Source organism: Otolemur garnettii, unplaced genomic scaffold, assembly GCF_000181295.1.
Source record: "Otolemur garnettii isolate 467f Iridium unplaced genomic scaffold, OtoGar3 scaffold00001, whole genome shotgun sequence".
Classification (NCBI taxonomy): Eukaryota; Metazoa; Chordata; class Mammalia; order Primates; family Galagidae; genus Otolemur; species Otolemur garnettii.
The window spans coordinates 7,757,442-7,769,464 of record NW_003852396.1 but is presented as its reverse complement, the minus strand read 5'-3'; the positions used below and the strand labels follow the sequence as shown (position 1 = coordinate 7,769,464).

General features: G+C 40.0%; 1 protein-coding gene across 1 annotated transcript; it reads left to right on the top strand.

Moving 5' to 3' along the window:
- Positions 1 to 4,315: 4,315 nt before the first annotated feature.
- Positions 4,316 to 11,561, top strand: LOC100952217 (stromelysin-1). Its single transcript, XM_003780803.2, has 10 exons — positions 4,316 to 4,469; positions 5,272 to 5,516; positions 5,608 to 5,756; positions 5,871 to 5,996; positions 7,489 to 7,653; positions 7,840 to 7,984; positions 8,217 to 8,350; positions 8,738 to 8,897; positions 10,119 to 10,222; positions 11,225 to 11,561. Exons 1-10 carry the CDS (start codon positions 4,365 to 4,367, stop codon positions 11,323 to 11,325), a joined length of 1,434 nt encoding a protein of 477 aa, XP_003780851.1. The 5' UTR covers positions 4,316 to 4,364; the 3' UTR covers positions 11,326 to 11,561.
- The last annotated feature ends 462 nt before the right edge of the window (positions 11,562 to 12,023 follow it).

The following is a 12,023-nucleotide window of genomic DNA, read 5'->3' as shown; positions in this document are numbered from 1 at the left end:
ACTTGCTGGAATTAATACATTTCACTCCTGAATCACCCTTGGGGAATAAAAGGGCATGCAACTACCAGATGACTAAAATGAACCACTCTGGAATGCATAGGGAAGGTTATAAAAGCTTTAATCGAGCTGCTTTTACTCAATGTGTTTGACAAAGTCAATTTTCTGCTTGAAAGATGACTTGTCAGGTGGATTTTGTAGCCTGGAGTTAAACTTAGTCCAGGGTGTTTCTCAAACCTGTCCTCCTGCTTCCATCCTAATCCTCACATGCAAAAAAGTATTTCTCAAACAACACTTTTTAACTTGACAATCAGTACTCTTGCCTGTTAGAGTCCCACTGAAAATGTTAATTCATGTTAATTATGTTTTGCACAGTTGGAATATTTATACCAAGACTATTACAAAATGCTTATTCCCTCCATAAAATCAGTTTCCTGGAAACACATGAAAGCCACTGTCATTGCCAAGGAATTTGAATGATGAATTTCGACATTTCTACTACTCACGTTGAGTGATCTAAGTCATTATGCTTTATAAACGAGGAAAGAGTGAGCCATCCACGTGCAGAAATTACCTGTCCCTAATCCTCTTTGCTACTCTAGTTCCCCTTCTAACTATAATGTTTGAAATTTTATTGGGCAAATAGGCATAAAAATCAGAATATATGGTCTGATTTTAGTTATGGAAAAAAGACATGAAAAAGCCTATAAGCAGAAAGTTTTATCTTGTAATTTAAACAGAACACGTCGCCTCTTAGCATTTCTGTCTGGCTGGTGAGATTCAAAATTGTGGGAAAAAAATATATGAAATTTTATAAATTCCCATGATCAGCATAACATAAAAAAAACACAGGATTTAAAATAGTAGAGGGAAGTGTATAGTTAATAGCATTAATACTGTTTTTGTACTGTGACAAGCCTATAAATAATTTATTTTTTTCTATTTTTTCTATTTTAAATATTCTATAATAAACAGGTAAGGCTTTATTTAAATACATGGAGCTTTATCTAGTGGGGGTATGGCTTCCCACCAACAATGGAATAAACTCTAATCACATTAGCTGCAGACTGACGGCCTCTAGGATTAGGCTCCCACCTATCTATCCACAATGTTATTTTTCATTTTGTTATTATATCCTTTCATACACCTTTTACTTCAGTAAAAATGAACTCTTTGACATCTTCCACACAGACCCTAACTTTCTACCCTCTGCTTAGTTGTTTATTCTGTTCATAAATTTCCCTCCATGTCCAAATAGTTGCAGGCTCACATTAGCTGGTGATTTATCTGTGGGTCTTTCCTACAGTGAACACCTGAAGGAAGGCCCTCTGCTTAGCTCCGGTACAGCTTTGTACTGTATTTCTTAGAGAATTAATTATAGAGGGATCATCCCTTCTACCAGACTGTCACCTTCCTTTGTTCCTTCGCTCCCTCCTTCCTTCTTTCTTGTTTTTACATAGCTAATTTGGTGACCTTGTTTTTCTGAATTTATCTTTTAAATTTTATCCCCAAATCTACACTTTTATTTTGGTTTCTTAAAGTACTTACAGCTTAGACACTTAATAAAGGAATGTATAGCTCAAAGAATGATGATATCAGCTGGAGGTAGCAAGGGTCTTATGTTATTGTCTCTGCTTAGTCATGGAGAAGCAGGATAAAAAGAAGACAAATGTAAAAATGATCAAATCGAATGTTATGCGGAATGACTGCCAGCTTTTGAATATGAAATTAATTAGATGGAATATAAATTTAATTCCTGGCTTCTGATCCCTGGGAGGTTAGAATATAAAACCAGCTATTATCTGGCCCTTATATATATATTTGATCAGGTAACAAATTATTGTTCTATGGATCAGACGTTTCCATTTCTGTACTGAAAATGCTTGTTTTTTCTGTTGTTCGGAGCCCCTCTTTACCTGTGATGTATTTATTCTCTTTCTTCCTCTCCTTCCTATTTTCCTCTTCCCCTCCCTTCATCTTTCACTCAGTTGCTTTCAGTTTCTCTGTTTCTTCTCATTAATGCGCTGCTTTTTAAAATGTAATCTGCAAAGTGCAATTAAACGAATGTACAGTCAGAAACCTCCTGGCTCTACAATTTCAGTTTGAGTATTCTAAGGCTTTTTTAGAGAGACATAAGGTAATAGACCTTTCTTCATGGAAAAAACCATTAAAAATTCAGTGGTTAGAGAATTTAGTAAACATTATATGTAGTATCTGGAAACTTAGACGCATCCACATGATTGGTGAATTTTTTGACTTTTCATTCACCTGTTTGATTTTTTCTGGAAGCTTTATACTCTTTATTGACATCTTAGTTATCTCCCTAAGCAATTTTGGGGGTACTTAATATACGCCAAGTACCCCGCTACATCCTAGGAATGCAGACCTCAGTGAGCCATGACATGTGCCCCGAACAAGCCCAGCAGACCTTGGGGACGGAAACACACACTCCACTACGGGTCAGTCTAGAAATGTGGGAACCAGGACAGGTGTGAGGCACCACTGAGGAACAAGGAATGACTCTCCCTGGAACTCAGGGAAGCCTCTCAGGAAAGTCACTGACGCTGTTACAAAAGATGACAAAGTTCTACACAAACAGAATTCTGTATTTATTTCGGGAATAACATAGCTGAAATTTCCGCCAGTTCCATCTCAACAGTTGGGAAAAGAAACATGGTCTCTAGCAGGCTTCTCTCTAAACTTTAAATACCTTTTGTAAGTTATAATTCTCAAGAAAACTTACAAAGGAGAATCTTAATCTAGAAGGAAATGGTGACTGTGGCTGCCACCGCTCTTCTGCTCTTAATGTCTCACGTTTCACCTGCCAGGCTCCTCTGCTCCTTCCCAGAATCCATAACCCTGTCGCCACTCTGACCTCCAGCCTCTTTATCCTCACTCCGTATTTTCCCCTTATTTCAATCAGGATAAGACACAAATTTTTCTTTTCTCCTCAAAGAAATGGAGAATCATAGGACACTAGTTTTAACATGTAGTTTAGTCTAAAAATAGAAGCTTACATTTGATATCTATAGGGGCATCCCGGTAATAGGGACCCTACTCCCCAGAGGCATCCTAGTAGATCCTGCATACACATTGGGTAAAATCTCCCACGCACACAGAACAAAGAAGAAAATGCAAACAGAATGTAAATGGGAGACAGAAAACACACACTTATTAAAGGTCTACTAAGTAGACAGCACTTTTATTCGACATTGCCCCTAGTTCTCATCCCCAGCGTCTGCCCTTTAGCAAACAAATAATCAAGTAAACCATCAAAGAAAAAAAAGAACAAACAAAATGTGGTGGTTAGGGAAGGGTGTCGCAAGATGGGCAGTGGCAGGTGATGAGAGGATTTGACAAATATTTACTGAATTTCTTCTTCTGAAAATGTTTAAGGTCTTCCTTAGAAGCATTTATTGTACATTAATGATGTGAGCAACTCTCTATCTGACAAAGAAAAGAAAAGGAAAGAGAGAGGACAGACGGGAACACAAGGAGGAGAGCATTTAGGCTGGCTTTCTTTTTTCAACTACAAAGCACTTAACTAATTTGAAATGCGATTGAAAGAGAATAAGAAAAGTATAGAAGAGAAAGACAGAATTTCAGTTCAATAGCCATGTAATTCGTTTCAATTCTATAAGTATTTACAGAACATCACTAATTATTAATTGGACAAAGAATTAAAACCAACACAAAGAGGATACACTTTCCTCTTTTTCACAGGCCCACTGTGTTCTAATCTGCCCATGAGCTCTTCTCAAGGACCAGCAAATCCAGCCAGAAATCAATAGCAGGTATTTTAAATCATAGACTCAAAATTCTTCCACCCAATTTTCTTTTAGATATGTTTTCTGTGCATCATAGTATAGATTATACCTATATATGTATGCATTTCATTTACATAATTCTTATTATATTTGATTTTAAAAATATGTTTTTATTAAAATAAAACCTCTTTGAAAAGTTCTGCACACTTCTGATTTTTACCAAGTCAGCCCACTTCTCTCACACACACAAACGTAAATTGTCTAGTGACTTTTGGTCAACTTTTCCAGAGTGAAAAGAACATGCCCCAGTTTTTTCTTCTACCAAGACAGGAAGCATTTCCTGGAGATTACTCACCCATTTAGCCTTGCAAAATTGGGAAGGTTCAGTGAAGTTAGTAAAGCAGGTTGTATAATCCTACTTCGAATTCGGAATTTTTGGAAGTGGTCCTGCTGCCATTTGGATGAAGGCAGAGATGAGTCAAGCTGCGAGTGATCTAAATAAACATTATCACCCTATAAAAGTTGGGCTCCAGAGGGTGTTCCTGCAAGGCGGTAGGCAACAGCCAAGGCACAGAGACAGAGTTCTGCAAAGCCACAGAGATGGAGCATCTTCCAGTCCTGCTGTCTCTGTGTGTAGCTGTGTGCTCAGCCTACCCACTAGATGGAGCTGCCCGAGGCGAGGACGCCAGCATGGACCATGTTCAGGTAATGAATGGCCACAGCCTTCCCATTCAGTGACAGGGCCCCGTGGAGAGACCAGCTCTGCCTTCCACAGTAAACTCAACCCCTTCCTGTGTCTCAAAACCCACATGGAAATGATCTGAGCTTCCTCTTCAGGAACGGTTCAGGGATGTAGTGATGGACATGGAAGGGTCTCAGCCTCACACCATTTGAGCCCTTCCTTTTTATGGAGGAAGAAACAAAGGCCAGAAATATGAGGTGTTTTCTGAAGACTACACACCACATAGCAGGCAGCAGCTCTGGGGCTCGAGGCACAGGAATATCAAGTGGAAAGTGCAGGAACCATGTCACACGTTAGCATTTCTTAGGTATTTTATCCAATGTAGTTTTACCTAAGTATTTATATTGCTAGCGACATATTTAGACAAAGGAATTTGTCCAATTTTTTTCTTAAGCTGGGCCCTCATGAGAAATATAAAGTAAAAATTAATGAAATTGAATAAGTTTACTGGAAATATGCCCAGAGAGGCTTATTTGCTCATTTTGTTTTTCTCCTTTAAGGACAGCACTGGATATGTCCCTGAAATTTTCATTTGCCTTTTGCTGCTTTGGTACCCACTAAGCTGCAGGGATGGTTACAAAGTTACAGCAGTGGTGAGAGGAAGGCTGTCCTAAAAGAATTAAATGAAACTGGACATTTACTATTTCAGGAAGCTAGAGAAATGCTTCCCATAGATTAAGAAAAGAGAACAATTGCACAAGTTTACTTAAGTAGTTAGGGCTAAAAATCGTAAGATTGACTTAAAAACTATCCTTATTCTATTAGAAATACCTAGAAAACTACTACAACCTCCCAAAAGATGTGAAGCAGTTTGTCAGAAGGAGGGATAGTGGCCCTGTTGTTAAAAAAATCCAAGAAATGCAGAAGTTCCTTGGGTTGGAGGTGACGGGGAAGCTGGACTCCAGCACCCTGGAGGTGATGCACAAGCCCAGGTGTGGGGTCCCCGATGTCGGGCACTTCCGCACCTTTCCCGGCATGCCGAAGTGGAGGAAAACCCACCTGACTTACAGGTAAGGAGTCCAGAGAGTTTCCACCCGAGACTGAGATTGTGTAAGCTGTGTCATTGGAGGAAATACTATCTTCTTTAATTTCTCTCACAAGGATTGTGAATTATACACCAGATTTGCCAAGAGACGCTGTTGATTCTGCCATTGAAAGAGCTCTGAAAGTCTGGGAGGAGGTGACTCCTCTCACATTCTCCAGGGTATATGAAGGAGAGGCGGACATAATGATTTCTTTCGCAGTTGGAGGTAAAAATAATGAGCGTGGAATGCATCCACTTATCTGGTATTGTTTTATTGGAAAAAGCAAGGAGAAATCCTAATTGCCTATCTTTCCAATAAAAAATATTTTTTTTCTATTAGAACATGGAGACTTTTCCCCTTTTGATGGACCTGGAAAAGCTTTGGCTCACGCCTATCCGCCTGGGCCAGGGATTTACGGAGATGCTCACTTTGATGATGATGAACAGTGGACCAAGGACACACGAGGTTGGTGACATCTCTCAGAATGGTTCTGGGATTAACTTCTTTTATATGTAGAAAACTCTCAATAACCAAAATTGCTCAGAATTTCCAGTGGATCAGGGGTAAGCAGGATGTATTTTTGTTTCAATCATTATTGAAGACATTTTCAGATGCATAAAAATTTTATTTCCCGTCTTGGTAAGTACAATATAAAAAATATCATTAAGTATGTCTTTAATGACTGTGGATTTTGCTGTGATCTAAGGACCACCATTACTAAGAACAATTTCACATTATACAAAATGCAGATATCCAAAGAATAGTGTGTTGCATTGAATCTACACTAAAAAGCATCCTGGATATTGCTTACGTAATTTTCTCCATTGACTTCCAAACTCTTCAAAACAGAAATCGGAATCAGAAAATTTTAAAAACTGAAGTCTTTGGTTTTTCTCTGATGGAGTATTTTACTACCTCTAGGCTAAAAGGAATTTTTATGGACTTGTTTTAAAGGAAAGGATTGACCCCAAAATACAATGTCCAAATTGCTTAGGAAGAAGAATATTTCTGTGTTCATAGCCTTGTATTTTGGGGAATGACTTCCAGAGTTTTCAAAAAAATAGCTGAAACAAATAATACTACTTCTGAGATTTAGCTGGGATTTATAACAAAAATGTAAGTGTCTGTAGAAAGTACAAATGTAAGTTTAGTGCTAGATAAAATTCTCAATTTGGTTGAATTAATAACCTCTTTTTACAAAGGCACCTTCCTAGAATCACAAGTTATACAAGTGATATTTGCAAAAGTAAAGTAGATTTACTTGTTAAGTTGCTGGTAATTACCCACTGGCTTCCCCTTTTAGCTTACAGGTTTTATAAAAAATAATATATGAAGAGAAAAACGTCTAAAATAGCTAGTGTTTGTGTGCCTAAAATCTCCTGTGACAAATGCTAGACATGATTTGGCATGTTATGTTTTAAAATCCTATGAATAATAATTTATCTTTTAAGACACAAAATACTTGAAGCTGAACAATTATGAAGGCAACATTCCAATAAAAAATAATGGGACTGTGGTTGTTTAAAGATTTCAGAATGAGGATGAGCAGGGCTTCATTCTACTGAGACTGCAGATGACAAATGTTAATATATTGAAACAGCATTTAGTTTTGTATTGATAAATGAAGATAATTTTTCATTGATATGCTAAACAAGCAGGTTCTTCCATTTCTGAGGACAGGAAAAGGGTTAGGGTTAAGAGGCCCCGGAGGCCGGGGTAGAGGGGCAGGTGGATGTGACTCAGTACTTTATCTCAAAGACTGATTTCAAGTATGTATTGAAATACACTTAGCTTTCCAGTAAATGTAGAATTAATCAGTCAATTGCTCAATTAAACCACCAAACAAGGCAAAAAAAGCCCTATGTGGTTCCAAGAAGTAAACAGAATGTGCAGCTGACCTGTGTAATGCACATGCATTTTAGAAATAAGCCTCTATGATTTATGATTTCGTAAATAGGAACCAATTTATTCCTGGTTGCTGCTCATGAACTTGGCCACTCCCTGGGTCTCTTCCACTCGGCCAACACTGAAGCGCTGATGTACCCAGTCTACAACTCACTCACAGACCTGGCCCGGTTCCGCCTTTCTCAAGACGATGTGGACGGCATTCAGTCCCTCTATGGTGAGCAACGCTGGAAAAATTCGGCATTGTAGCCTTTGCAAGGCTGGTCGGCAGGAAAGCCTTAAGGTGCTACGTGGAACATTTGTAATTTAGCACAAAGGACCTTGAGAGCGATCGGAAAGCATATACGTTCCCGGACACAGCCCACCTCCCTGACGTTTGCATCCCCGAATCTGTTTCCTTTAGGACCTCCCCCTGCCTCCTCTGATGACACCCCGGTGCCCACGGAATCTGTCCCTCCGCAACCTGAGACACCAGCCATGTGTGATCCCGCTTTGTCCTTCGACGCAGTCAGTACCCTGAGGGGAGAAGTCTTGTTCTTTAAAGACAGGTCAGAACTGAAAATTCATTTTCCTACTATGTACCATTTTGCTTTACAATTCACACAAAGGAAACACATGGAAACTTGATAGAGATGTTTCAACATTTCAAACAAAAAGCGTTTCCTCTAAGCTTACTTATCACATCTGGGGCTGCCCTTTCTACATTTCCTAAAATCGTTAGGTTCATTTTTGAAGACTAAGAATGAGTTGATTCTTATCCTCTAATTACATATATTTTAGGCATTTTTGGCGCAAATCCTTCAGAACACTAAAGCCAGAATTTCACTTGATCTCTTCATTCTGGCCGTCTCTACCTTCAGGCCTGGATGCTGCGTATGAAGTTACCAGCAAGGATACTGTTTTCCTTTTTAAAGGTAGCTATTACATAATCATTTCTTTAACTCGCTGAGATAAACCCTTTGGCAAGAAAAGTGAACAGGATTTTAATTTTCTCTACTATGTCAAAATGTGGCTGCTAAAACAGCCAAAGGTAATGAAGAAATAACCAGAGCTGGCATTATTTAATTCATATTTTACAGATGATAAAAATAAAGACAGGAAGGCAAATTGCCCAGAGCTGTAAATTCTCTCATTTGATAATTTGCTCATTTATTCAATCTGTAAATTTTTTGCTAAAAGTTGACTATGAGCTGGTGACTAAATCTAAAATTCAGGCTGCTGTTTCACCATGAAAATCAAAGGTGCCAAAATGTATTTTTAAAGCTAAAAGGCTTAACTGTTATTCAATATGATTTTAACAGGAAATCAGATCTGGGCCATCCGAGGAAATGAGGTACAAGCAGGCTACCCAAGAGGCATCCATACCCTGGGCTTTCCTCCAACTGTAAAGAAAATCGATGCAGCCATGTCTGATAAGGAAAAGAAGAAAACATACTTCTTTGTAGAGGACAAATACTGGAGGTGAGATGCAATAGGAGAGACTTTGTAGGAGCCTAACTAGGAAAATTATTTTCTTTTTCTAAAAAAATCCACCACCACCACCACCCCTCCTTAGGCCTCACAATAAGAAGAACGTTTTTGGACAACTTCTGGACCATACACAGCAGGGGTTTGTAACATAGCAGGGTGTGTAACAAGCGTTTCTTACACTCTCCTACTTCAAGTCCCGCCTGCAGGCTGGTGCTTCCCTCTTGCTGTCTCCCCACCTTCCTGGAGCCCCATCCTTCCTTCTCCATCTACTCAAATCCTGCCCGTTTCTCAAGTCCTGGCTCTGGGCTGGGGCCTCCGTGCAACCTTCCCTCCTGGACTCTAAACCCAGCTAGGATGATGCCCTGAGAATCCAGCCACAACCCAGCTGCCTTACAGCCCTGCTCCCGGTCTCACGTGTTTGCCTTGTCTTCCTAACATTACCACATGATCTTCAGGGGCTTCCTCTAACCTCTCCTGTTCACCACTTCTATCTGCTTCTGTCCGGGTGAGAGACGATAGCCACAGCAGTACAGTTCAGGGAACCAACCCAGGACTCACAGACAGGCTGACTCCTGGGCCAGCTGCCCAAACGTGGAGACCTCCAGCCTGACTGTCTGACCTCCAGCCAACGGATCCAAAACACATGTACTGTGCTTTGCTTCTCATCCTTTTCCTAGGAGGTGCCAGAGAAGACTTAGTTGAGCAGGGCAGGGAGAGAAGGTATACATGGGCCAAATGTGGTAGAGAACTTGAAATTGTATTCATATTTCATTTGAATAATTCAATTCACTTATTTACTTTATACATACACACACACAAATATACACGCATATACACACATATGCACATACATACACACATACACACACATACACACATATACAACCACACATATACATTTATATACGTCTCAGTGACAGAAAGATGATTAAGGTTCTTTTTGTCCAGGCTTAAGAAATACGCTGACAAGCACCTCATGCCATAGCAGGGGTTTGTAACAAGCGTTTCTTAAGCTCCTCCTGTGGCAGGATGTGGCCCTGTTCCTGATGGAGGTGTGGGCTAAGCTTGCAAAACCATTAAAGTCACACATTTCTGTACTCCTAAATGTGCTTGACACTTATTTGCAGAATTCCACCTTAAGCCCAGAGTGATTATGAATCTGGTTACATGGCCCCTGTGTATTACTGAGCTGTGTTTCTTTTACTTGAACAGATATGATGAGAAGAGACAGTCTATGGAGTCAGGTTTTCCCAAGCAAATAGCTGAAGACTTCCCAGGGGTCGACTCACAGGTTGATGCTGTTTTTGAAGAATTTGGTAAGAGGATACTTATTTTGTTGGCTGTGAAACATGGCATCCGAGGGGAAAGGAGAATTAAAATGAGTTTTAATAACAGGGATTTTTTTTAAATTTTTCAAACCATTTCCTTCCCCCAAATTTTGATTCACCCACTTTTTTGAATTGATCATGTAACTACTTCACACAGTAAGTTATTTTGAATCATAAAGATAATTAACACAAATCTTTCCGCTTTATTTTATATGTGCACATAAAACCAAATTGCCCAAGTGTCACTTCCTCACTTCTTGAGCTGTTACCTTACAGATGACACTATTAGCATAAAAATCCCATCAAGTGGCCTGGCCAGGTGTAAGACTGGCTGACTGGTCTTTCCTTCCATGCCCTCTTATTGCTACTATGAATTCCCAGGGAGATTTTCTCATCTTTCCGGAGTAGTCAGTCATTGCCCGTATTGGTGGTCAGTTGCAAAAACTTACTTTGTTGTGTACTGAAAATTTAAAAAAAAAGGGTTTATGTTTTCTGCTACTCAAGGATAGGCGAGTGGAGGCTTGGGAGCTTTACTAAAAGGTAATGGGGCATATTTGCAGAGCTTCTCAGGTTGCAATGTGGGGACAGGGGAAGAGGAGTGTTGGAAAGAAAGAAATAAGTGATCATAGTTTCCAGACAAGCAGGGAATTTTATCTGATTGGAAGCAGAATAACCTCAAAACCCAAAACACAGCTCTGCTGTCAGACAGAGCTCCTGTGAAGGGCCGTCTCCATCCTACCTTGGTGAGTAACGTTGGGCAAAGCTGTAAATCTGTCTAAACTTCAACTTGCTTATCTATAAAATGGAGTTAGATAGGGCCATTGCGGAGATAAATGAAAATAAAGCATGCGAAATGCTTCACAGGCCCCAGCACAAAGTAAAACCCCATAAACACTTCCTCTTTTTAGTTCTGTATGATTTTGAGCTTTAAGTGTTGCCAAATGACTTTATTTGGAAAACTCTTACTATTTCCCTTGTCTGTATTTTCAGGGTTTTTCTATTTCTTCAGTGGATCTACACAGTTGGAGTTTGACCCAAATGCAAAGAAAGTGACACATATTTTGAAGAGTAACAGCTGGTTTAATTGTTAGGAGAGGTGTGTAGAACACACACTATGAGCATTTGAAGTGAAGCTAATAACTGTTCACCTAAGTCTTTGTGCATGAAAAGGGTTTGTTTTCTCCTGCACATGCTGTGACAGAGAACACAAGTGTGCACGGTGCGTCCTGCCAGTCATCTTCGCGTCACTAAGGGCATTCAAATGGGCTGCCGCCTGGCTCACACCTGGTTACACGGAGTGATTGTTCACTCATGTGTGACAGACAAATGACTGTATCTGTGTAGACTACTTGCTTGTTATTTAATAAAGATTGGTCAGTTATTTTATTTTGTTGTTTTGTTTGTTTCGAGAGCAAGTCATTCTCACAATCTTGCAGACATTGTGGACTGAGCAGTGGACAGCCTGAGATACGTGGCCAGTGCACAAGGGTCACCTTGGCCAGGGCTTCACAGGAGGCTCATGTAGGACTGAAGAGAATCTACCCCTTGCCCTCTTCATGAGCCCTACCAACAGGCTGCTTATTCTACAACCTAGGAGTTGCAGTTGGGTTCTGATAGACCTAAGGAGAAAACTCTAGGAGGGAGGCCACACTGTCGGGAAGGCTCTGGGGAAACTGTGAAGTGAATCCTGTAATCACAGCAAACAGCCTGATTCACACACCTTTTTTACCTGTGGGGAAATCAACCCGGTTCTTCATCTGCTCCTTTTACTTTCATATTCCCTCCGTGG